The sequence below is a fragment of the Coturnix japonica genome, chromosome 3 (genome assembly GCF_001577835.2).
Source record: "Coturnix japonica isolate 7356 chromosome 3, Coturnix japonica 2.1, whole genome shotgun sequence".
NCBI lineage: Eukaryota > Metazoa > Chordata > Aves > Galliformes > Phasianidae > Coturnix > Coturnix japonica.
In genome coordinates, this window is record NC_029518.1 from 2,222,347 (window position 1) to 2,249,695 (window position 27,349).

The 27,349-nt window shown below is 42.8% G+C and overlaps 1 protein-coding gene across 16 annotated transcripts in view; it reads right to left on the reverse strand.

Moving 5' to 3' along the window:
• The window catches only part of EHBP1 (EH domain binding protein 1), a 185,121-nt gene that overhangs the window by 122,898 nt on the left and 34,874 nt on the right, over positions 1-27,349 (reverse strand). For all 16 annotated transcript variants that reach the window (XM_015856563.2, XM_032443929.1, XM_015856565.2 and 13 more), the window contains one exon: positions 20,874-20,927. In XM_015856563.2, the coding sequence (XP_015712049.1) occupies positions 20,874-20,927 (54 nt within the window). The remainder of the gene's footprint in view (positions 1-20,873; positions 20,928-27,349) is intronic.

Consider the following 27,349-nt stretch of genomic DNA (forward strand, 5'->3'; position numbering starts at 1 on the left):
GCATCCAACAAGGGATGGAGATTCTCCCTAGCCCTCCTGTTGCTGCTGATGTATTTATAGAAATATTTATTGTTGCTCTTTACCTTAGTGGCCAAGTTCAGTTCTAGCTGAGCTTTGGCTTTTCTAATTTTCTCACTGCATAGTTTCACTGTGTACCTGTACCCATCATAAGTTGCTTGTCCACTCTTCCAGAGACCATAAACTTTCCTTTTGCTCTTGAGTTCCAGACAAAGACCCCTGTTCAGCTCGTCTGGCCTCCTTGCCCATGGGCTCATCTTCTGTGCCTTGGGGATGGTCAGCTCCTGCACCTTTAAAATTACTTCCTTAAAGTGCTCCCAGCTTTCCTGGGCTCCCACACCCTCCAAAGCTAAAAGCAAAGTCCTCCCAGGGGACCCTCTCAACCATGGTCCTAAAGAGGTTAAAGTCTGCCCTCTGGAAATCCAAGTGCCAAGCTCACTAACCAACATACTAATATTGCCTGTTGTTCTGCTCCCCTTTCAGAGCTCTCTCCTGCCTTGGGGCAGGGACACTGTATTCTTCTGGCCAGATACACAACCATCTCCCCTGAGCCTGCTAAGAAGCATTGCACAGCTATATGCAAGCCCACCTGTAGTACCACATAAATCACTTGAAAGTAAGAGCTATTGAGATAAAATCATTTTTAGACATTGCAGAACTGCAAACATAAGTGCTACTGCAACCCTCATAGAGAACTTTAGTTTTGCCAGTGACGCAGGACACAAGATCACAGAGGGGTTGATGTTTGTGAAGAAACCTGTCATTACAGACCAACTGTTCAAATCCACAAACCTTTACCCCCAGAGGAGCAGACCTTCCAGCATCTGGCACTTCACACCTCTATTCTGCATGGTATGAAGTTTCCATTTTATGACTCACTCCATTGCTCATCTGCTCTGTGCAGAGGAGGCATCCCATGAAGTGTGTCACTGAACCTTTGGTTATACAAGAGATCTGATCCCGTCATTGTCCCCAGACAAAAGACATTCTTCAGCTGAAAGCTGATAAATCAGGAACATCTTTTAAAATGGGGAAACTAGTTACCTACTTGTTAGTTTCAGATGTGAAAACCCTTCAGCTGCTTACTTGTTCTTTCTGTTTTCCATTTTAGGAACTAAATTCCCTTTCCATCTTTTAAGACAAGAGTTTTGACATAGAAAAGGTGGGTTTGAATTAATATGCCCAGCTCAGTGGTGAATGCTCAGTGTGAGTTCAATACAGCATTAAGAGGAGTGGACGCAAGGTCCAGAGCTCAGTGCATCAGGCCATGCCTACCTGCAAGCCTCTTTCTGAGGAAACAAATGCAGTGTGGGAAGGCACACATGGTACAGACCCCAGAATTAACTCCAGATTATTTAAACGGACTCATAACCATAACCGCATTGTTTAGCTCCATTGTTTAGTCTCCAACAAGGAAGCAAGTTTGAGGTAACGCTCATTAAAGAAGAGGAGGTCAAAAGATTAACTGTTCCGGCGCCTTCACCTTTACTGAAAATACTGTATGTTAAGATGGTATATAACATTGTCTGGACTTAATGAGCACAGGCAAAACCTGTTGGAGTGGGTTTTGTACAACAGCAGTGTCACCAGCTAGTTACTGCTATCTGAGCTATCTTCCACAGAACGAATGTATAACATTAAATGACAAAATCTGTCATGCTTATGATGCAGAAGAGCTTTTAGCAGCGTCAGTTGCAGATACACATGGCTCATGTTGCATTGTTTCTGTACTTGGAGGTCCCATCTTAACTTGAAAAGCAGAGACCAAAGGGATGTGTGGCCTGTGTGCTGAGACATGATGTGCTCCCAGAGCCTCTGGGTCCACTTATTGACCGTATCAGTACTATCCCACATTTAGCCTAAAATGTCACTACAAACAAACAAATCAAACTATGGGGAAATGACCAGACAGGTGCTCGCTGCTCCCTCCTCCTATCCTTCCCCCAGCTCCCACGCTTTAGAGCACTGCATCTGTAACTTATAACTCTAGGGCCATGACAAATCACTCCAGAACCTCTGGATCTCAAACCAAGTGCCTTCACGCAGCTCTTAGTACAGCTCTCTTACTCGTGCCACTTGATCACCACCTTGTTTATCCAAATCCGCAGCACTCTACCAGGGACAAGAATTTCAAGATAACTTTAAAATGCAAATATACTGCAGGCTGTTATCTAAGAGCAGCGCGGTTTGCAAGTCGTGGTTCTGATCAGTGCACAGCGCTCCCCCCTACAGAGCAACTAAAGAAATAAACATCAAACCAACGGGTCTGGCCAATGCCACGCTGCCAAACTGATCTGAGCCTAACGTATGAGGGAAGAAGCAGGAGGACAGGGTAGGTATGTAACTAGGGTAAAAGGGAGGCAGCCGAAAACTAAGATGTGTGTGAAGCTACAGGAGGGACATGCTCACGCATGTAAGACATCTCGGCTGTCACACCCTACGCACACACAACAGTCAGAACGGCGTATGGTGCAGGTGTAGTTATTTACTGTATAGATATGCACGTTATAAACAAAGCGATCTATGTTTTGGCAGCAAGGAGAAACCCAGCGTATTCCAAAGCACAGCTCTTCAGATAAACACACACTGAGCCTTCAGAAGCCTGTCCAGCCCTCCAAATTTGTTTAAATCGGGCAAACGGCAAAATGGATTTTTTCTAACTTTGCACTTAAAGGAAAATCCACCTCCAGGCTGACAGGCAGAACAAAAATTCAGTCCAATGGGTGATTTTTTTTTTTTTAAGCTGCAATAGCCTGAAAACAGGGGCTTGTAATGAAGCTGCCTTTTCAACCATAACCACACTGCCACTAGAGCAACACAATCATATTCCCTGTGCAAAGAAGCAATGCATTTAACATTTTCTTCACTGTGTATTATCTATTAGCCGAGTTTGTCACAGAGATATGTGGCGCTTCCCTGCAATACTTATGAATATATGGCAATGCATACAGGAACCCATCCATGTCCACCTCAGCGCAGGTTTGTCTTATTATATTTCGGCAAACAACTTAAAATACTCTCCCTTCTCTTATCTTGGCTGTCTGTTAAATGCTGTTACTATCAAGAAATATAAGAAGTCCCAGGCAAACATCTCAGATCTCCCCACTGCTATTCACTATTACTAATGCACATTACATGTTCAATTCTCCCTTGCTGCGCCTATGAAAAAAGCTCTCGACAAAAACAGATTTCATTTTCTTCTGTGTATGCACAAATTAGTTATGGATGATTAACAAAGCATTCATTCTTTTATTTGCTTTGGCTGAGACTTGATCTGTGTTACATTCATGTGAAGGAAGCACTTCATTTTGTGTTGATTAAATATGAAACACTGTACTGTTGATAAAAAGTTGTGTTCGGGTCTGAATATTGTACTGACAAAAGATGCGTGTTCTTGGGCTAACATTTTCTTAAACAAGTTTTTCCACATTTTTAATTGCAAGAAACTTGGTACACATTTGGTTGTTTTTTTTTTTTTCTTTCCTTCTCACCAAGTACCAGGCAGTAAGTGCTTTGTGTCCTAAAGCAATCTGCTGCAGTCTTAACAAGCAGCAATACTTATTGCATATTTAACATAAGAAAAGGGAATTTCAAGTTCTGCCTCCTCATAGTTCAGTTTCTTTGAGCCATGTAAGACACATAACTCGCATTATAAAATTCATCCTAAAACGACTGTGAAACCAGGAATGACAAAGGGTGACTGCTAAGGTGCTCAATTCCTCACTTATTACATAAAAATCATAAGGAAAATGAAGAAGTACTGGAACAGACTTAAGGAAACTTGGAGCAAATCACAGCTGAAGGTGTGCTTTGATCCAGTGCTACAGACCCCAGCTATCACAAGATAACAGTGCATAAATGCCAATCTACAAGAGCAATAAACCTTTCATGTCCATTAAACAGAATCAAGAAGGGTGCACTTGGGTTCAGCAAGGTATTTAAGCAAATGCCTAACTTCAAGCATATGATTTACTCGTAATTAAATCAAGTTAAGGAAAGCCTTGAGATTAAGCATCTTGTTAAATCTAGGAACAAATTATTAGCCCTTATAAAACAGGAGATTCTATCTTGGGGTTTAGGGCAGATGAAAACAAACACACATGCGTGCACAGAGCATTATGCATACTTTTGCAAGAGGGGATTTATTTTTAGTTTGCTCATACAGCAATAAGCGCATCTCTTATGCGGGCTGAAACGAGGTCTGGCCACGATGACTTCTAAGCCACGAATCTCATCTGGGCAGTGTAGTCCCATTCTTTCCTAAACTTCCAAGAATGATGGTACTGCACCTCCACTAATATCTTGGTGACACAAAAATAAGTTCATTAGGGGTCTTGAACATCAACAACAACAAAAAATGAACTTGTGATTTTCAACTTACTACTGAACCAGGTAGAGTTCCATATAATGTGAGGCAAGAAAGAGCACAAAGCAAAGAGTATGGGGAAGCTCAGGAGGGACAGCCAGTGCTCCACGCAGAGGAACAAACCTCTTGGGGTGCTCTGACACCCCACAGTGTTGGCTGAGAGGACAGCAAGAAAAGACCCCCTGGAAGTTGGGCTTGCTCCAAGCTGCTGACCACCCGGAGCAGGATGGGCCTGGTCCCCACCACCCCAGGGGCCTGGCTGTTGGCTGGCCACCATTCTGATGCACACAGGGCCTGCCTGCAGGAACACCCCCCCTCAGGGAAGTGCCAGCAAACATAGCCAGGCCTGGCTGTGTTGTGCTGCGAGGTGTCCCTGCAGACTGGCCGTGGCTGAGCTGAAACAGGATCCTCAGTAACACTTTTTTGTTGCTTCGAGTCATGTGAGAGCACACAATGGGACAACACGACAAATGCTCACATGCACGTTCTTGCCTCTATTTCCACTCTCTGGAATGAGGCCAGAGACACCTAAGTAGTGCACTCTGTTCTCTTCCACTCCCTCTCAGAAATTATGGACTCGTTTGCAGCCAATTTCCTCCTCCTTTTCCGCCTGGGCCCAAGCTTAAACCAGCACCGAACAATGTCTCCCTGTTCCTCCCTGGGGCCCATTCTCCACAGATCCCTACCCGGCTCCCTGAGCCCCCCCAAACCTTTACAGCTTTGTGTTTACAGACCCAGCAAGAAAACCTGATCCCTCTGCTCTGACTCTTGGAAAATTCCATTCTCAGTTTGTATATGAACTTGGCTACCGATTTCCTTCAGTTTCAGACACCCCAAGGGGCTCCGCTGCAGAGGCCACCAGCACCCAGTCAGCCCTGTTCACACACACACAGTGGGATCCAGCAGCACAGAGCTGACTCAAAATGCAGAAATATTTTGTGGCTTGCTTTCTCCCCAATGTAAGCCTAGAACCTGGGCGCTGACAAGTCAAACAGTGAGTAGGTCACATATTATTAATCTCCCCACTTCTCTGTATCATCTACAAGTATTAGTCTAAGGCTTGCACAAATTATGATTCACAAAAGTAAGCGTTACAAAGCAAATATCAGTCTCAAGTAATTGGTTTCTGCATATTCCTTTAAAATATGTCCTTCCTCCCATTGCAGCTACAGTCAGGGACATTCCTGGAGCACCGCATGTAAAAGCACTGCCAACATTTCTAAAGCTGCACCACAAATAAGTTCATGTGTTTGTAAAAGCTCGTGGTTTACTTGTTAGCACATGGTGTTGCCGTCTAAAACTAATACAGGAATGAAGTGATAAATACAGTCAGCCCACTGAAAGCATTTTCTCCTCCAGTCCCTGGCTGCCAATGACATAACATAAGGCACTCTGAAGAACCCCAGTGTTCCTTAGCTCCAAATCTGATCCATTCTTTCTTTCAACTTTTCTACAATAAAAAGAAATTAAGAAAAAAATAAATAAATGTGAGCAGACTTAAGCTTGTAATAATGACACCCTTAAATCCCTTACTAGACTCTGCATTAATTGGTTATCAGGAAGAAGTGCTTCAGTTCCAGGTAGCCAGCCATAGTGCTCGTATAGCATTACAGAGCCCAGTGTTTTGGCTCCGTTTTGAGCAGGAAAAAAAATGAAACTAAGAACGACATATTGTCCATGTGACCTACAGGACTTGGATTATTACCTCTAAGCTTATTAAGAGTAAAAGCTGTCAGTCGGACCACCCCAGAACCAGGGAGGAAAACTAAGATTACTCAGCAGTAAGAGGCAGAAAAAGGCGAAGAGCATTCTCACAATGGGCAAAGGCAGTGAAAGTGAACCACAGACCTGCTTCAGCTATCCGGAGCAGTAATTGGCTCACAAGAGCCACTACCACGTTAAGGCATTACCATTATCTAGCTCACATAACTGGAAATTCACGCTCTGTTCTTTAAATTGGCTTAACCAGCAGCATCTGCAGCACTTTAATTAATTACAGCAATTGGCGTACCTTAAAAGTAGATGCACAGATCTGAAACGATAATACCCTGTGAGTAATAATTGCAAGCCAGTATTAAGCCAAATCTACCCTAAACGAAACCAAGTATATACGCTGTTGTGCTTCAACTGCGCAGAAAGCAAGCGGCAATGGAGCGCTTATTGTGGTCTGTGCAGGACCCTCAGCAAACACTACAGTTCGGTGGGACACAGGCATTCAGTGAGCTTGTGAATGCCAAAGCTCATGGTGCACGCATCAAGCCAAGCAGGGCAAATATCGGCATGGCAAAACTCAGGCAGGCGCTTAAACTTTGCTTTTGTTTGAAACAAAATTGCAATTAGATATCACAGCAGAGACTGCTGGCTGCAATCTATTCGTACAGGAAAAAAACAAAGCTGCAGCAGCAGCCGGATACCACCAGCAAGCTGCAAAGGAACTTTTACTGACAGCCAGAAGCTTCGCTTCAGTAACAAATCCACACAGACTGCACAAACATGGGATTTTTTTTATGTCCAGCTCCAAAACACAGTAAAATTCCCTTAAAAAAAAAATAGAGAGATGGTGATATTGTTATTTATGATCAGTAATCAGAAGTCTTTACACAGAAGAAAAGTGTTTGAAAGCCTGACAGATAAATCCTTGCATCCATCCTGGACGCACTGCAAGGCTGTTCCTTAGCAGTCCTCTTCATACCACCCAGCCAGCATGCAGAACAAGGCTTATCAAGATTTGTTGTGACTTGCTTCTCTTCAATTTCTGGTTTAAAGTCAGCTTCTACATTTAATTGCCGAGAAATGGGACACAAGAACCTGAAATCTCGCACCTTTCTCGCGTGTAATGGAAGTTTAAACAAACACTTGTCAATAATTCAATGCTCCTAAACTGATCAAATCTGATCCTCAAATTCATACATAATTCAGGAGTCCCAGCACCCGGCCCCAAGGCTGTGACTAAGTCAACTTCTCCCAGCAAACCTGAACCTGTTTATCAAAGCCAAGTGTTACCATTCAGAGCTATACGAAAGAAGGGAATGTACATTTCTTCCTTCTAGAAAATATATCGCAGTTCTGAAAATATTTTTCACCAGAAGAGAACAGACAGATACGGGATCAATGCGGGTCTACGGGGTTTTAAGCTGCCAAAACTTTTTGCAGCCGACACAAGGAGATGCTGCAGCACAAAACCTGCCTTTGTGCCATCCCGCCGCCAGCTGTGCGCTGCTAGCACACTTGGGCTCAGCACAGCGCACCGACGGACAGTGAGCACGAGCAGCACCACGGAGCTGTGTGCAAGCCTCAACAGCTCTAACAGCCAGGCTGGGGCAGCAGCGACAGCCCCGAACAGCAGCCAGATGGAGCAACTTGCACCACAGAGATGGGAAAGGCAGAAAAAATCCTTTTGCAGAACTGCACGGCTCCAGTGACCATGCTGATAGTCTGTGCATTTCAGCTGGTCAGGCAGCAGTGAAACTCTTTGGTCTCTGCTTTTTAATATTAAACACACTGTGTTATGCGTTTATGTGTACATTTATGAGTACGTTCTATTGCTACTTGCGATTTTAGAGCAGGACTACCTGCGCTCAGATAACACATGTTCTGCAGTGTGCAGAAAACAATGGCACGCACAGGTAACCAGCTGCACACCCGGCGCAATCACGATCATTTCCTGAGGATCCATTCATAAATATTAATCTAGAATCCACACGAATGAAGGCACCGGCCTCTGAGGAAAAAAGGCCACGGCGCAGAAGAAACACAAAATAATAACTTTTATCTTATGCTGCTGCTTATTGCACACATCACTCATTCCCGATGGAGAGAGATCACAAGGGCACATCACAAGCCATTCCTTGCCTAAATACCATCACGAAATGCTACGCTATAAAGGTTGGGGGGATTAGCACAAAAGGTCCTGCTCCAAGACAAATGTCTCCTTCATAGCTGAGCTCACAGCAGCGCGACGCTGGGTCAAGCCCTGCAGCCCCAAGCGCCCGCGCTGCCCAAACTCGCCGTGCTCTTCCACTGCCTCAGCCATACCAGCAGCTCCGGAGAGGGGGATTTTCATTTCAAAGGCCGACAGATCACCTGACTGCTCCTCCTTCCAACCTGAGCGCATTCTGCCACTTCTACATCAGACTTAGGAATTTGCCAACTTGGCAGGGGCTGAACTCAGCATCCTCCCCTCCCAGGCTCTCACCTTTCCACAAGTAAAACACGCATGATGTGCGACTCCAACGAGAGCCCTGGGTTTAAGTATTGATAATCTTCAAATGCTTCACACAATTTAATCACATTCACATGGATGTTGCTTTTAAAAACAAACATGCAGAAATGCGTTTATTAGCAGGGATTAAAACTTTGGGTTCTGCCGTCCCCATAAAACTGCAACGGGATTTTTAAGCAAGCCACCAATACTGGAAGGAGAGGAAGAAAAGATTCTGATTTCTAAGGATACCTTAGAATTTAAATATTCCTCTCCAATGATGACACTGTTTCTCATGTCGCAGAAAGCCTGTGTGCCAGCAGCTATCTGGGCTCTCTTTATCTTTCCCCACTGCCATTTTCTCGAGGTCCTGGACCTTTTCCTTTCAATAGCAGGCTGCAGTATGAAGCGCTAAGATCTCTAAAGGGGAAAGAGCCGGATTTCAGCGCGGAATACTTCAGTCTCACCAGGATGGTAATTTCTTTACTCCCCCTACTGGCATATTTTAAAAGCAAGGATGAAAAAAAATCAGGGGTGTTGCAGCTCATAAAATATAATGAGAAAATATTTTTTGTAACCTCAAAATAATTGCTCACACAACTTGGCAGAACATGAATCCCAACACTGGGGGATTTCTGAGCCACCAGCAAATTTCTGGTAGATCTTTTTGTTGTAAGAATTAACTGAGCACCTCAAAACTGACATTCCAGACCACTCTGCTTTACAATTACTATCAAGCAGTTCCATCATCTGTCATTGCTCAGCTCAAACCAGATCGCTCTCCAAAACACATTATGTGGCTAGTAAGACTCCAGGAGTGATCTATGGAATATAACTCTACATGATTGCCACGCATGTACAGAAATGAGCAAAAACATCCTGAGCTTAACGAGTTGCTCCTTAAATGTTGGACGGAGCTCCGTGAACCATTTTATATTAAAATTGGATAGTTCTAAACATCACACATACAAGAAGTATTGTTTGACACAGTGCCATTTTGATGATAAATTGCAATCTACGGCTCAAATAATTCTACCCAGGGATTAACATTTCAGAGGCTGAGCCAGAGATTATGTGTGTGGATCTTGAATTTCATCATCTCCCTTCGGCACAATAGCTTATTCTTCCTATTTTCATCTATTCTCTCATGAAGGGTCAGGAAAGCTTAGCCTTGCTGTTTCATTCATTTCATCTCTACATTAACCAGATACCTTGCAGTCTTTAGTTCTTACGTGTTATTCCATTACAAATACTACAGCTACGCTTGCACCATGCTACTGCTAATGAGGTATGTACCAAATCAAAGGGTGCCATCAAGTGGTTGCAGCACACTAACAGCATTATGCAAAGCTAGTGCTCTACAAGGGGCTTCACTGGGATGAGGGCGGATTCGACTCTGCCTTTATTTAAAGCTTTCAGGAAAATTCAGTCACCGAAAGGCTGATCCTACATCATTCATTTCCTTCCTTTTAAATTCCAAGGCTCAGACAAGCAGCCGGAAGGAGACGTCTGGCTTCACTATGAGCGTCAGTGGGCACCAGGACAGTCCCGGCCACTGTGTGCTCAGCATCTCATTGGTGTGCACCCAGGGACAAGTTAAAAGCTTTTCAGCCAGCACTGAACCAAAAAGAGTGCTGCAGTGTGGGCATTCCTCAGCAGGCCACCACAGAAGAGAACAATTACTTGTGACAACCTCCCTCTGGTTTCAAACTTGACTGCATACCTGTTGATCTGTATTCATACTGTACTTGAAGATAATGTGAGAGGTTTCCTGTGCTGGTTAGTATCTCTGACACCATTCAGCAACAGTAAGTAAAGTTCACTTTAAAGACAGTGCTGACACGTGGTACTCGACCCAACATAAATTACTGGCCTTCCCAGATGAAATACTCCATAGCCAAAACCCATTTCATCTTTAACCGCTTTCTTCTAACACACACAGTTGTATATCAAAGTTTTAGATCACAGCCCATTACCCCATAAACTCTCCTCTGTCAGGCAGGAAAATACAAAATCCAAGCAAACAACCAACAAGAAACTCTTACTCAAATGCAACTGATGGAGACAGACATCATTCATTTCTACAGGGGGTTGGCTGAAAAGGATGAAAAGCAGCATCACCCCAGCACAATATCTGACTATGAAGATGCAACTTTAAGCACATTTTCCTGCAGTAGTGACAGAGAAGAGACCATACTACAGAAATGCTCAAGATGCAATCCGAGTCTAAGACTCTTCTCATCCCCTCAAAATCCATCAGCTATGTCCCTACATCTGCTCTGCTTACAAAGCTTGCTGCCTGCTCAGGCAACCACTCATAACTTGGGATACCTACCACAGCCACTCTTAGGAAGTACATGCTTATGATGCCCATGTGTTAAGACCAATAATGAATTTTCATCAACTGCAAGACAACGCTCACATGTGGTAAACCAAAGACAAGTGGAATTTGTAACGCGCAAAGAAGTCAGCCCTTAAAACGGCCTATGTTCTGCCTCACTGCCAGATTTCAAACTTCACATGTTCCCCTTCACACTTGGCTGCTTTCATAGGTCTGCCAACCTCCTGATCCTGCAACACAGAACATTCACAGGAATTCCACGTGCAAAATTCTAGATGCTTAACCAGAGCTAGGAGAAAGAAAAGCATTTTAAAGGTTGAAGAACAAACTGAAAAGACGCTAAGTCATTTCCTCAAGTATTTCCTAATATGTAAGAGTTACAGAAATAAAAAAGAGCTCAGCTTCCATGAAGTAGCAGAGTTGCTTCATCCAAAGGGAAGACTTCAAAGAAGGAACGTAGATGGTAGTTATGGAGCAGGCTGCATTAAAACCAGAACTACAAGTACCTGACTAAATCCATCTGAAACACCCAAATGGCTCCATAGATCTCAAATATCCACTTACCCTTTCTCTACAGCGTCCACACTAGTTATTTATGCAGCTCATTTAATACCTTAAATACTTCCTAATAAGTAAGTCTCTTTGGTTGCAAGATATAATTAAATTTATATAACATGAATTATAAGTAATTATAGTGAAGATTTATACCGATGATACATGGAACAAGAAGCACACATACTTTACACTAATTCTTTGTTGACAGATTTTTAGAGTTATTTTTCAAATAGCCCATTTTGTCCTTTCATTGTCAAATATACAGATAAAATCCTCCCACACTCATTATGCTCCTTCCTACAGCCGCTCTGGAAAGCCTGAACCCGCTGCCTCTGTCTTTCAGGGCTTTGGCACTACTTCTTTAAGTGTATTCCACTTTGGGCCAACGACTGCTCTCTCTCTCTGCCACTGCCTTCCCCGCTGCCCACGTTACCTGACCATACATTCTCCCACAGACTTACCTTTCAATTGCAAACAATAGCTCTTTATGCGCCAATGCTAGTCATGTCAATAACTCTTCACAAAATTTTCAACATCGCTTCTGAAAACTAAAAAGTGTATTTATTTATAGGAGGCAAAGCTCTCAAAGTCAGACCTGACAGCTTCCTATTTCAGACCGCACCACTGGGTATTAGCACAAACTTAGAGCCTCGCAACCTCCTCTTTGTTTTCAGTTCTGGTCTACAGGAAACATACCAGAAGCAGAGCTGCTGCAATTTAAAAGCACAAAGGAACATCCAATTGTATCACCACCTTCAGGCTTTAAATTAAGCATATTTGGTACATTATTTGATATTATTTTTCAAGCCACTGGAAAATGTAAGAAACATGACTCAAGTATAAACCACTGTGCTCAGAATAGCAAGTGTTGAGCTCAGGGTTGCAGCATAACAAGCCACATATTCTCCAGAACTTCAGTTCCACCTTACATTTAAGTTCTTTTCACAGAATGATTCTGGAATCACAGAACAACAGCAAGCTATTCAATGCCATTTCATTCACACCTTTTTCCAGACTAGACGTCCAGTTGCCACCAGATCCAAACTAAATCAGAACTTCATTTATGCTGCCAGTTGAACTTCAAGAAGCCACATAACCAAGTATCGATAACTCAGAACAGTGAGGAAGGAGACCTGCCCATGAAAAGGCAATGTGATGGTGCAAAGTCAACTTACATTTAGGGATATGTTGAGAGGGAGGAAAAAAAAACACCTGCATGGAATGGCATCAATTTAGCTATGGAGATCAATTAATCTCCTTTATATTGAACTCTATTAAGACAGCTAACAACCAAAGATAAGAAGCTGAAGGCAGCACCAAGTGCTATTAAACTGCTGTTAGTTTTCCTAATAACAAAGGCTTCCAGTAACCTACAACTCTTATTTTTCTGTCTGCAAGCTTCTGTTCTGCCAGTGGAGACAGTGGATTTTCAACTAACATGGCCTGGGTTAAATTACACTCCTATGCATTACACCCCATCCATCACTTAACACAGAGCTACATTTTACACAATCATGGGTATTTAAATTATTTTTTGACACTTATTTCTGTACTTTGAGCACATGCAATTGCTAAGTATTATCTCAAATCAACCAACACATTCAGTAGGACTCCCAGTTATCTTGCCTTTGAAGGTGACTTACGTCAAAAACATTTTACATTAAATGCATTGCCACCCTTCCCATTTTCCACACTGAATATTCCGTATTACATGGCTGCAACATACACTGTTCCAACACGGTACAGCTCCTGGGTCAAAAATGAGATTTACCCATCGTAATGTTGCCCCAGACAGCGATATTTTGAATAATGATATTCTGAACTGCATCAAGAGCAAACACACACCCATGACTGTATGTAAATGTGAAAACACACTCAAATGCATAAAAACAGAAAGAAGTGGCAAGCTGAACAAGCTTAAAAGCAAATACTTTTCTATTAAAAGGCAAGTTGGCCAGTTCAGCTTATGTCTAGAGTATGATTAGAACCCCACTGTAAAACAATTACCAAGAACTATTCTGTATTTGATGTCTGAAAGAGAAAAGACCTCATGCAGACTCCGTGTGCACCAGCAAGTGTATTTTACTGCTGATTTTCTATGAATAAACATATGCTAAGAGTGGCTGAAACACACTGCTGGTTTTAAACACACTTAATGTAGTATTAGGGGTTCGTTTCCAAAGCTGTCTGCCTTGTTTATCAGCTCCCTCCCTCCAGCTGGCAAAGAATACCACTGATAGCAACTCCGATCAGCTGCCTGGCGCAGTACCGTCAGCTACAGGAGATGTGTACTACTAGCAAAGAAAGAAAGAAGGAAAGAATTTAAACAAAATGGTTCCAGCAATTTAGAAAACAGTTGCACTTTACTACTGTGAATCAATAATAACCACATAAATTATATATCATCAAACTCATTCCATTGTAAATATTATGGTGTACAACACTTACTGAGCTTATAAAACCACTGTAATGCTTGGGCTGCTCCCTGTGCAGCTTCCAACATCCTCCTGTTTGTATCTCCCATTTGTGAGACCCTATAGTGCAAACATAGCGTAAACACTGGAAGATAAAATTGCTTCTCATTTACTAGAAAATTTTCAAGTGAAAGGCTGTACTATGGTTTTAAAAACTGCTACTTAATCTGTAGGCAAATATATCTAATACAGTTCAATTCAGCGCAATTAGTAACACTGTGCTCTTCATCATCTTTATCAATGACATGGTGGCATCAAGTGCACCCTCAGCTAGTTTGCTGATGACAACTGTTGTTTTTAAACGATGAAGCCTGCTCATTATTTTATATGATTACATTGGCTCAAACAACATCAGAGGCAGATGGTGGCGGTATGGCACCAGAGGCTGAACTTTCCCCACTACAGCTCCATTGCATTTTGTTGACATGCAGCAGACGGCAGCAGAGGGGCAGACTGACAAAATAGTGTTTGACACAGAAGTGCAGATGGAGCAAACAGTGGAACAGAATTCCTCCACACAGAAATAATGTTCCCCACTGCCATTCATTGCTGCATGATGTGTGTCAGCAGTGACAACAGTGGCTCATCTCTGTGGGTATAGGATTTCTAAGTACAGCAAGCAGGCTCTTGTTCCTCACTAGTGAAAATGCATAGCTGATGGTGGTGACTATGCTGAAAAACAGTGTTTCGTAACCAAGAATTTGCTCTATTAAATAGTGTCATTGTACTCTTTGTACTTCACTCCAAATTATTTGCACTTTCAGTGCAACCTACTTAAATGAGGTCCAAGACAATTCCTCTTTACTCAGTGTGGCCCAGGCAAGCCAAAAAGTTGGACAACCATGGAAAAGGCTCTTCACTCAGAGGTTGGTGAGGCCCTGGCACTGCTGCCCAGAGCTGTGGGTGCCCCATCCCTGGAGGAGTCCACAGCCAGGTTGGATGGATGGACCCTGGGCAGCCTGAGCTGCAGGGGGGCAGCCCTGCCCACAACACAGGCTTTGAACTTGATGGTCTTTAAGGTCCCTTCCAGTCCTTAAGGTCCCTAAACCAGTGTAGAATTCCAAGACTGCAACAGAAATATTATTTAAAGGACAGGTGTGGCAACACATTTCACTTGGGCAATATGGATCAAGTAATAAAAAGGAAATTTTCCTGACTATTTTTGAAAAAATGCCATATAAAGGTGTAGGACTTAATACACACCCGCATTCTATACTCTATTTTAATGACTCGAGATAAATCAGATACTAAGAATGTAAAAAGTGAATTAAAAAGTTAAAAGTTCTTTCAACAAATCATCTAGAATTCTCATTTAGATAAAATTTTTGTCATCCCGCAGCTCTGGTTTAATAGATTAGTGTGTACTAATGATAAAAAGGATTAGTGGTTCTCCTAATTTCAGGCAATCCAGACCTGTTTTAGTTTTGACAGACCTAACATCAGCACGGCCTCATTGACACAGTCACACCCAGCAGGCTCCACGGGGCGGAACTCAGGGGCTGCAGCAGATCAGGAACCAAGGAGCTCACACAGCGCTGCCACAGCAGTGCCTGAGTCAAAGCAACAACATCGGCGTCTCCTCTCTGCACACACTGTCTTTTCAGTGGGGAACACATCCCTAAACCTGTCCTCACACTTTGCTCACTTAACACTTGCACTAAATACAAGTGTTCTACAGTATTCGGTACAACGCATCTCCAACAGAACTGCTATTCATGAAGAGTGGAATCGTCATCCTTTATCTTCCATAATTTCCCAGGGAGGTGCCCGGCCTAAAATAGTGCCCAGTAGGGTCGGTGCAGATGGGCAGGAGGCTCATCAGCTGCAGGTCATCCATCACCAGGCCATCCCTCTGCAGAAGGTGGCTCATGTTCCGCTCCCTGCAGCTCCCTGAGGTCAGCCACAATTGCACATAAATGCTGCTCCCTGCTCTGCACAAGAGATGTGCAATTTTTACTGACAGAAGTAAGATCAGGTCTCCAAACTATGAAACACATAAGATACCTCCTGCCCTGTTTCCTCCATGGAAGGTCCACTGGTCAATCAAGACAAAAGCTGCAACAAATTTTGCTCCAAAAGCCTTATCTTGTAGATTTCTGAACTACATGCTAAATATTTAACATAAGCCCAAACTCTAACATGATTCCCTATCTTTCCCTATTACTATCTTTCTGATTACCTATCAAATTTAAAGCACAGTAAGTGTGTGATGGCTGACAAAGCAGCATTTAATTCATAGCTACATCTAGACCGGAATATCCAGCCTAATTTACACAGACAAGACAGTCACAGTTTAAGTAATCACATAGAGCAGAATATGACAGGGGAATTAAAGGACCAGAAAAGCATGTCTGAACCACAAGCTTCCTACTCTAAATGTATTAAATGCATGCATTTCATTCTAAAGCCTAACCTAGTTCTTTCTTATTTTAAGCCAAAAATTTATTTCAAGCAGAAAGTACTGAACAAAATGTTATACATTTTTTTGATCACTTGAAAAATAAATACACGAAATAGCCAATTTAGATTTAAACTCCCACATGCTACAGAGATGCGCTAGAAGAGATAGCCAAGCACAGAATCATCTTATTCCACATGCCAGTCTTTTTTTTCCCTCAGGAAAAAATGAGACACTTGCTAACACCTCACATTATTGCATTGCATCTCAATCACATTTAAGTCTAAGAAAAGATTCACTTCTATAATCCATCTGCCGGCACTCTCTTTCCTATTACTCTCCCATTACTTATCATCTTCATGTATTTGTTTCTAAAGATAATGGACGGGCATTTTAGTAGAGGAAGTAATATCTCCAAAGCTCTGAATGACGTAACATGCTTTAGAGCCCTCAACGTGAAAAATAATCATAAGCAATCACAGCACAGAATTTCTGGAGAAACAATCCGTAACAGTGCGGTTGTTCTAATCAAGTGAAACTAGTTTAGGTCAAGTTCTCCTCAGCTCTTCTTAGTGCTTCTTTCATTTCAAGGTTTTGCTCACATGTGGGGATGGTTCAGGAATCTTGGTGAGTTGGTGGGTTGGGGCTCCTAAAGCTACTGAAGAGCAGCAAAGGGAGAGACCTCATCTTTCAGCTTAACTTAGCGTTCTGTAGCTGTTTGCTGTAGGCTGACAGCACAAACTACACCCTGGTTTCCTCAGCACAGCAGCCTACCTAGACATGTTACTAAAGGGTAAACCACTTAAAATACCTTTATTGGTCAAAATAATGAGAAGCTGGACTGCCTCTCACAGAATGAAATAAAACTAATAATAAACAGCTTGGAAATTCAAGGCAGTACAACACCATGAAGGTGCTGACATGTCAGCCCATAATGGCAGTGGGCAGTGACAGCAAGGAAGGATGCAGAACCTATGCAAACAGAGAACGCTAAGGATCTGCTGACATGACAAAGGGAAATGAATTATCACACTATTGTGGAAGAAGAAAGAAGTGAGCCTCCAGACACACAAAGCAGAAGCTGTTCTCCATATGCAAAACTGGTACAAGAAGAAACAGCATCCCTGATCTGAACTGCTGGAGATTTTGGTAAGACAGTTCCCTGCCATGAAAGCAGGGAAGCAGTGAAACAGACTGTCTGGAGGCACTGCAGAGCACCCATCTGCAAGACAAGGTACAGAAACTTGTTGGCTTGTTTGCTTTTAAACAGAAAGTCAGAAAAGTTTCATAGACCAAATCTTTGCATATGCTAAAATGCCTTCGGGAGTAATGAGAGGGAAAATCACTTACTAGATAGTCAAACTAATGCCAGTCTTTAAGAGTATGAAAGCCTATTATCTCTTCAGGGGATGAAGAAGTGTTAGTCTCAGCTATGCATTTCTCATTCTCCAACTTTCAACAGGTAACATGAAGATCCAATATCATTATTCAGAAGAACAAAAGCAAGACAGCTCAACAGTCTCACGAAGAAGAGTCAAATAACCAACTATAGAGAGCGTGGCTAAACAAAGATGGAATTAGGGACAGGAAAGCTCTCTGTGTATATACAAAGAACATGGCTGCGAAGGGAAGAAAGACATGGAAGAGTCTGAGAGAAGCAGGATATTGATATTTAAATAATAAGAGGCCTTGCTATGATCAAATTATTTATGGATTAGATACACAGTAGATGATGGAGTAGAATGCACATACAGAATGCCCAAGACATTAAAAACATGGTTAAAAAAACCCTACAATAAAGAGCACGATGGATCACAAGTGATATATATATCTCAGGACTAAAAATAATGGGAAAACACAAATTCCCTCCTGCGCTTTCTTTTCCAGCACAGTCAGCTTGCACAAACTGCCACACCTCAATGCTGTTTGGAAATAGGAAATAGCATCATCCAGAATCACCTTGTTCTGAATTGGGCAGTGTCTGCTAACAGACCTCCAGCTCAAGCTGCTGATCTGTTGGTGGAGGAGCTGAAAGGAGTAGTACTGAAATGTTACAAAATCACTTTGAACGCTGACTTGCGAGAATAATAAAAAGCTCAAAATACATCCTTTTACAGTTCATGCTGTTCCATAAAGAAGGAACGTCCGTAAACTTTTTAGGCCTCAGCATTTTGTATTCTTAGTGTTGCTAAGAAAGAAGGAAGGGAAACTGCAGGCCCTGAGGGTGGAGAACTTATCTGGAGAAAAAGGAAATGCCCCAAAGGACTGTAAATGTCTGCGTTTCCTGAAGGTGACCCGTCACTGTCAGAAAACACATAAACGATCTGTTAACTCTGAAAGCGATAAATGGCAACAATTTAGGGAGAGGGGAGATTCATCTCCTGCCCCTCCGGCTGCCAAATTTTGGAGCAGTGGCTGTTTTGTACTCCAAAATGTCAACCAGCACTTGCATCATTCGTTCCTCGCTCCAACCCAGGAACATCTTTCCATCCACCACTAGGTGGAGCTGTTACTCTTGGAAAAGACTTCCTCTGCAATTCCATGTGCGTTTGCTGACAAGATCTTGTTGCCGGTGCCTACAGCTTTCTGCAGAGTGACAAAGAAAATAAAAAAGACAAATACATTAAAAAAGCAACCAGCTTTATAGTTGCTTTTGCTCCCCATTTCTGCAGTAGAACTATTAATTATTTCTGACAGCAACTAAGATTAATTGCTTTAATTTAACAATAAGTATGTACCGGTAGTTACCAGTTATCATGGGATGAACCAACACCATAATTGTGGTTGTAAAGAATGTCTGTATACAACAACAGATGGCTCCATAACATCCAGGAGATTCTTATGTCTGTTTCAGCAGAGGTCGTGTTTCAGGGCACAGCAACTTAAGCAGAACCCCCCAGCTTGCAAATGTCACCAACTCAAAGAGGAGCTGAGGCACCAAGGGAGCACAGGGTGCAGGAGATGTCCAGTCACCACCTCCACACATCACCCAACGACACGTGCAAAAGCAATGTGCTACTAAGCAGAATGTGAAGCCTATGTGCCCTCTGTGAACTTCTGGAGGAAAAAAAAAAGTGAGATCTGCTGCAGCGTCACAGGAAACCCAACTATACCCAGAGGGGTTGGCTGAAAAATGTGCTGTCATTGTTTTATCCAGAGCAACCTGTCCAGTGACAATCGATGATGGAGACTTCCCTGATTAAAATAAACTAAGTGAGATAGAAAAGGAAACTCCAGGAAACAGTAACTATGTTGGGTTTTGTGTTCATCAAGTCCCATAAATGAAAATAGAAACATGACATTTAAAAACAAAACGTGAACTGCACCTTGCTTTCAGCCCTTTAAAATGCTCAGTCAGTGGCAAACTAAATAAAACTCAGCTTTGGACACATAAACCACTTCTAATATTAAAAGCAAAAGAAAGCAGCTGTCATTTAGGGGGAAAAAAAGTAGTAACTGGCAAATGTCATTGCTTTTCCATACCTCAGTACACCTCAATACTCAGCAGTGGCATTACTGCAACTCAGTAGATAAGTAGTTTTTTTTTAAAGCTATGTAAATCATAAAAATTAAATCACGTTATGGAGGAACAGACGAGAAGCAAACTATATTAATGAGAGAGAAACACGTCTTAACAGTGCCGTCCTTTAAGATGCATTTCAAACAACTGCAAAGGAATCTCCAGGTAAAGCAGCTTCCCCACTTGGCAGCCTTGGGCAGTCCCAGAGTAGGAGCTGCTGGCCAAGGAAGGGGATGGAAAGGAAAAAAGCCACTCATGAAGCGCTGGCTCAGTGGAACACAAATCCTGCTGTTTGGCAGAGTGCAGTTTGCACAGCCCTGAGGAGTGCAGTTCTCTGGGAAGCTCCAGCAGCTCACAGCTCCTCCTGGGCAGAGCTGCACAGCAGACACCTTGCTGGGTTTTACTGTGCACACAAGGCAGCCCAATTCACAAGGCAGGGATCCTGGAGAGCAGAGGCACATCGTGCTTCTCCTGCTCTTTTCTTAGGTGACCGCGGATGGTCCCACCTCTCCACCCTGCCTCAGTGTTCTTATCTATAAACCACAGATGACGAAAGCGGAAGAGTGGCACTCAAAACAGAGGGAAGGGGGGGGGGGGGGGGCAGCAGCTCAACAAGCACAGATGTCACAGCCCAGCTCTGGCTTCTTTACTCCTTGGCTTACAGAAAATTAATGTGTCATAACCCATGAAACCCATGAGTCATAATCCAGCTCCAACTTGTTTTCTCCATTGCTCATAGCCAAGTAATGCAAGGAAGACTGATGCTTACAGGGAAAGAATGTAAGTAGCGTAGCATAGTCCTTCTCTCTCCTGTACTTCAGTCAGGATGTAGTAACAGGTATTGTTATTACTTATATACTTATTACTATAGAACAAAGTTTTACCATGTCTCAGCAGCTCAGATTTTACTCAAAGCCTTTTCCAGCACTTGGACGCCCTTTCATTATTAATTATCAAGTCTTACACACATTAAAAACAAAAACATAACATTCCGACTTACGTTCTCTATGACAAACGTCCATTCTTTGTCTTCAAACTCTTCAGCATGAGGATCCTAGAAAAATAAACCAGAGAATTTAAGTCTAAAAATAATCCAGGGTGCAAGAAATTGTACTTCAGCCAAGACTTTTGTATACTCATAGAAATATTTTTACCCTCTGGTGAAGATAGAGGGAAATATTTTAGCTAGGACTAGGCTTCTGTGGATGTCAATGAGATGAGAAAGAAGTTGGTGTATGCCTGCCAGTAAAGATTTAAGAACACCTCCTACAGACACAGACACGAGGTTCATTCTGATACAGGCCTGTAATTCCACTTCCCCTCAACCCATGTAAATAATAGTAATAGTGGATTTCTTACTTTAATTCTTACCTTATGTCTTTGAAATACATACAACAAACCTATATCTTGCAGGTCACAGTGAAGGAAGCCCACTGCTCCCACTTGGGATGTAACCTCCTTGTACCCACAGCATGAGGGAAACTCAAAGTCACAGCTTCAGCAGAGCATCTCATTTCACTGCAAGTTATTTAAACACCTGCCCTTACTTCACAGTGGTTCTACTGCACTAACACAAGTAATAAGAACTATTTTCACCATAAAGTAAGACGTAATGAGTTTCCTAGATTCAGCATCCATTTCCAATGCCATGAGTTTTCGATCCAGTGCTGTAGTCTACACAGTGTGCTTGTCTGAAACTCAGATAATGGTAGAAACAGGAAATATCTCCTTTGTGCCCTTACCAGGGATCCCACCTTACTAAATAAATAAATAAATAAATAAATAAATAAATAAATGAATGAATGAATGAATGAATACATGGCTTCAGCCATTAATTTATCACCCAACTGAGCCAACTGTAACCAAGTACCTCCTATTTCTCTTGAAAGGAACATAGTGATAAGCCTTTTCCCCTGACACAAAGGCTAATTTTGCTATACCTCAATTTTATCCTATTATTTCCAGTTATAGGAACCCCCCCAACTACTCCTTTGCCTCTGACAGGCATTATGTAAACAAAGTGCACGATACCCACTGCCCTCCTGTACCCTGCATCAGTTCTTAAGATACCATTATCTGTAATCCAGCTATTAAATACTTATCACTACCATAAGTTAACCTTGGGCAGCTAACTTTTTGTTTAATTGCTTCCTCTGATACGGCATAAAATGACATAATGAGATTTAATAGGATCATTAATCATGTTTGGTTTAATATGCTACTCCTTAATATCTGACTAAACTCTTCAATAATTCCTCTTGCTTGATTTCTTTCAGAGCTGCCCTAAACACTTTTCATGCACACTGACAAGTGTCCCTAAAGCCCCTTACAGAGTTGGGGACCTGTATTTTATCTTCTGTAGCAAACAAAACACCACGATGCTGCCCACATGAGGCAATCACCCATAAACAAATTTCTTCTGCTAATGGCAATAATGCTGATTCACACCTCTGAAAGCTTACAGCATCCAGTGTTCTCCTCCGTGTTGCTGATAATTGGTTAGAGCAAAATAATACAGCATATCCCAGAGGCCTCTTAAGGTTTAATGTTAGCACGGACCTGAAAGGAAGTTGTGAAAGCTTCTGACAGTCCAGATCTCCTATCACTTACACAGAGCAAAAAACAGAAATGCAATGTGGCTAACCCATACTCTCCATTCAGCTGTCACATAAAACTCAGATGATGAATTTAGCAAACTGATATTCAAGGACTGTATGGATGACCGTTCTTCAAGAAGAATGGAGCTGCAATGCAAAGACAAGCTCCAGTAGTAGTAACTACAGCAGCCCTTGAAATTTTTGCCATATGAAAGTCCTCCAGGATAACACGGCCCACAAAGCCCCACATCACCTGCAAGCAGACAACTGAAGGTGTGCGGTTAGAAATGCCCGAGGACAAGAATTACAAACATTCCTCATTCTCAAGCACCTTCCTGAAAGCAAACACTAAGGAAGACTGCCTTAAAAGCCCAAGGAACTGTCAGCAGCTAATGTCCTTCTGAGCCTCAAACTGTCTGGTACCATCACAACCCCACTGACACAAAAGGAACACGAGTCAGCCAGAGCCAAGCATGTTACTGACAGTACTCTATCAGTGCTCTGCAAATGCACCATACCCCCATCCAACATTCATTGCGGTTATACTGTGAATTGAAAACTGCCATTAAGTAAATGGACGGAAAGACTGGTCATTTCTCCTCCTCTGACTACATTAAAATTAACGAAAAAAATTCATCAGTTTTAGTATCAAGAGATCAGCCCACATTCCTGTTTTCCTTTATGTGTGTATTCGTCTCTCAGTAAGATATTCCTCTGCAGAATCTTTAAAAGTAGTTTTGGAGCTTTCTGTTTTATTTATTTATGTTCTGGCAAGTAGACTGGCTTCGTGTTCAAAACCATCGCTCAGGTAGGAAGTCAGTAGGAACTGTGGAAAGGAGAACACACCACGTCACACTTCTGCAGTGAGTCTCTTGGAGCATTACATCCCCTACTCTCTTCTCAAGGCCAGTGTGGTGCCTCATCCCCCTGCACAAACCTCATGCATATCACGCTTCCCCAGTAACTCCCAGCTACTTTCCCAGAGGAACAGGGCAAGAGAAGAGCAATAAGGCATCTGTGCACAGATTTCAGCAGACATTTTTCTGTCTGCTGTTGATTAGATCAGATCGAGCCATTCTGCATGGGGCACCGTCAAGAACTAAATCCTTTCTGCAGCGTATAAAGTACCTCAGAAGACTAAAAGAAGTTTACCCAGTCCAGTTGTTTCTATTTAAAATCAGAGTATCTTGAGTTGGAAGGGACCCATCCTGACCATCAAGTCCAACTCCTGGCTGCATGGAGGACCACCCAAAAATCAGAACACGTGTCTGAGAGCATCATCCAGCTGCCTCTTGAACCCTGGCAGCTTGGTGCCACGACCATCGCGCTGCCCTGTGTAGCCTGACCACCCTCTCAGTGAAGAACCTTTTCTTGTAATAAGAATAAAAAGAAGGTATCACAGACACAGAACTGCTCCTCCTCCTGATCAACAGATGGAGCACAGGGGAAAAAACCTCCTGGCTGTTAACATCTGCAGCATTCTTCCTTCCTTCCCGGTGCCTCCTCCCTAAGCTTTCCAGGCTTTTGAAGCCTGTCTTTCCATTATATCACTTCATGCCAGCCTTAATCTTTGGTCTTTCTTCTGGGGAAAGAAAAGGACTTAAGGACTGTCATACTGAATCAGATCAAGTGATGATGGGGTTTGTGATCCTTCTTTGCCAGAGACCGACAGCAGATGCTCCGGATAGTCTTACATCTGCCCTCAGTATTTGTACTTGGCTGTTGGAAGCCGCAGAAAACTCCGAATTTGACCCAATTCCTGCCTCTTTCTATGCTGTTTATATAGGTCTGATTAGCATAGAAAAATGACATACGGCTCTGTTTTCTTCTGAGTTTTCAGAAGGCAGCAAGTGCTGAGCAGACCTGTCCCTGTATGTCACTACAATGAGCACTCACAGTTTCCCATAAAGCTCCCAGGCTAACAAGACAACAAGGGTTGACCTTTTTTTTTTTCTTATTTAAACAAAATGTTTCAAATAGCCTCCACATTAACTCCAGATATTAAATTATAAACACAATTTTGCATCTCTCCTTTCGCTGGACTTATCATTTTCAAATCCAGCACAGACCAGCCTGTCATATCTACACGGCTGGTTTATTCTTTTGGATTAACCTCCATGGAGTCAGCGGTCTCTCTTAAACTGAACAAGTATGTTCCAAAACTGGATTTGCTCTTCACTTACAGGAGATGACTTTATTGAAGGCTTTTTTCTCCTCCTGGTTCTATGCTGCACAGCTCTCATGTTGACTTTTCTATCTATTTTATCCTTACATTACCCATAACTGATTATTTTGTCCTTAGAAGACCATGCCTTTTGAAGGCTCTTTTCTCAGACTTTGGAATGAGGAGCTGGTAGTCTTCCCCATTGCAACAGTACACGGGTGTGATAAACCACGTGTATTGCTGACAAAACAAGGGCTGTTTGTAATCAAGAGAGGCAAAGTCCATGCTTACTCCAGATGAGCAAACATCTTTGCTCAGGAAGTTCACTTTGTTTTGAGGTTAGAAAACAATGTTGTTGCAATTTAAATACTCACAGTACAATTGACAGCCACTTGGCTTTGCTAAAATCTTACCTGACACACAAGTATTTCTCAAGTATAACCTTTCGCACTTGATACAAGCAGGCGTCTGTACATATAAACACTCATATACAGGGTTTCACACATGACAGCTAAACCTTGCTGATGTAGGAACTCTGAAAATGAACTTCTGGAGTGCAACCATGGCAACATTGAGAACCGTGCCTTCAGTCAGCTTGTCTGGCATTTGTGCATCTTTCTATGAAAGCACTACAAACCACAGACTTCAAATGCACAATACATCTATTGTTTCACAGTGCTTCCTTCTTCCAGTTTTAATTGAGAATTCCAAGGCACAACCAAAGACCAGCGTACAGCACAGCTGAGAAAGAAGGGACTCCCAGAATAGATGGAACTTTTCATGTCATGGACAAAGGTAGAGTTTGGTACAGGAGGCTCGATCGGTGCATCACTTTAATGCCTCTCCCTAAATGACTTCAGAGCATTATGAAGTTTGACTAGAAATCCAGAATTAAAAGGAAGTTTTCTACTTATTTGAAATGAAAGTTTCGTAAGAGAAGGTTATTTCCTCTTCAGTACTTGCTCTGTTTGCTTAAGAGTTACAGATACACTGTTAGGAACAAACTAACACCCAAAATAGGGATGTGCAGATAGTGCAAAGTACCTCATCTGCTGACCCATCACAGGCACTTCCCCAGCCAGCTCTCAAGTGTCCATAGGTGACTACTGAAGAGGATATTCTTAACATTCTCATCAGCACTTGAAACCTCGACTTATCTCCTAATCCCACCAGCAACACATTTCAACAGCCACTTACAAACACACAGCCACTACAGTGTGAATCATTTCCCAGAACACGTAGCTGTTTATTTTGGAGTCTGCTCTTCCCTTCCCTGTGCTTCTGTTTCAAACAGCACCACTGCACTCATTTGTTATCTGTGACGACTGCTACAAAGCTCTGTCAGAGCAACCTGCTCCCATCAGTAGGTTCTGCCAGCGTGGCCGTGGAGCACGCAGCTTCCCTCGGCTTCTCCGCTTGTAGCATAAAGGGATGGTGTCATGGTTTAATAATTTTGTAATTTTGCTATCAGTATTCCACATCATAACATCATATAAAGCATGAATAATTTTACTGAATCTGCAACTTACAGAAGAAGACTACATCTCCCAGAGAACAACATGAGCAGAGAGATGGGTCATGAGACCTGGACACTGGACACTATATTAACTCTGTTGCAGGCTAGAGTGACATCTTTCGAGTTCTGGCGTTCAGGGGAGTGTGTGGCCACTGTTTCTTGAGACAGCAAGGCCACATTGACTGTGCTTGTTGTGAAGTGATAAACGTTCAGCAGTTACCCCTTTTCACAGTGAAGGAGCTCCTAAAGGGACTTAAGGATGGCAAAAGGAGGCAATTCTTTTTCCGAGCTTTACAGCTTTAAGGGTTTTAGCCTCCCTCCCTCCAGCGGAAATGATATAAATACTTACCTTGGAAGTCAGCTCCCAAAAAGGCTACTGCAGTCTGCTATTACATGCTTCTAACTCCTCTAGTACCAGCCAGCCAATCCATCAACCGTGCAAAAAATAGCTAGATCCTTTTGACCATCCTCACCCAGAACGTACCAGCTATGGAAACGGCAGCTCTTCAGGTGCCAGGACAGACCTACACGACAGCTAAATGCTTTTGTAGCACTGATGCCATGCTCTGCCAGCAACAGTATTTCACTCACAGCCATCCATCCTGGCTGTTCTCATGGAGACAATAAATAGGGCTTCTTCTGGTGCATTACCCAACTGCTCAAAAAGCACTGCTTTGTCACACATGCAGATCCTTACAGGGAAGAAAAGGTGGACTTGGTCAATTCTCAGCACTCTGTTTGGAGGAGCCAGGATGGATTTGAGCAGATTAACATAAAAGCTGCCTGAGACTATAAATACAGAACTCTGTATTTGCTCTGCTAGAGATAAGTGTGCATGGTTCCCAGAAGGCAGTGCCCCCCAGGGTTATTCACACTCCTCCTCTCCTCCCAGACCAACTCATGAGATGGGCAGGAAACGAGGCAGACTCATTTCTGGAGCGACTGAGTAGGGAGGCGGCAGCCCAGCACACAGATCGACCTGCAGTCACAGTGCTGGGTGTGCTGAGGCTGCAGAGAGGCACAGCACAGGCTCCTTCTCTCCTCTCACTGCCTGGTGCAAGTCCTCACATTACCACAGCCAGCCCTGAAGCGGTGCAGATAGGAATAACAAGGCAGTGCGGGATGGTAGGAGAGAGGCTGGGAGACACCTGTATTCCAGAGTCACTGCATCCAAACAAAACTTCATTTCTAACTCCTTA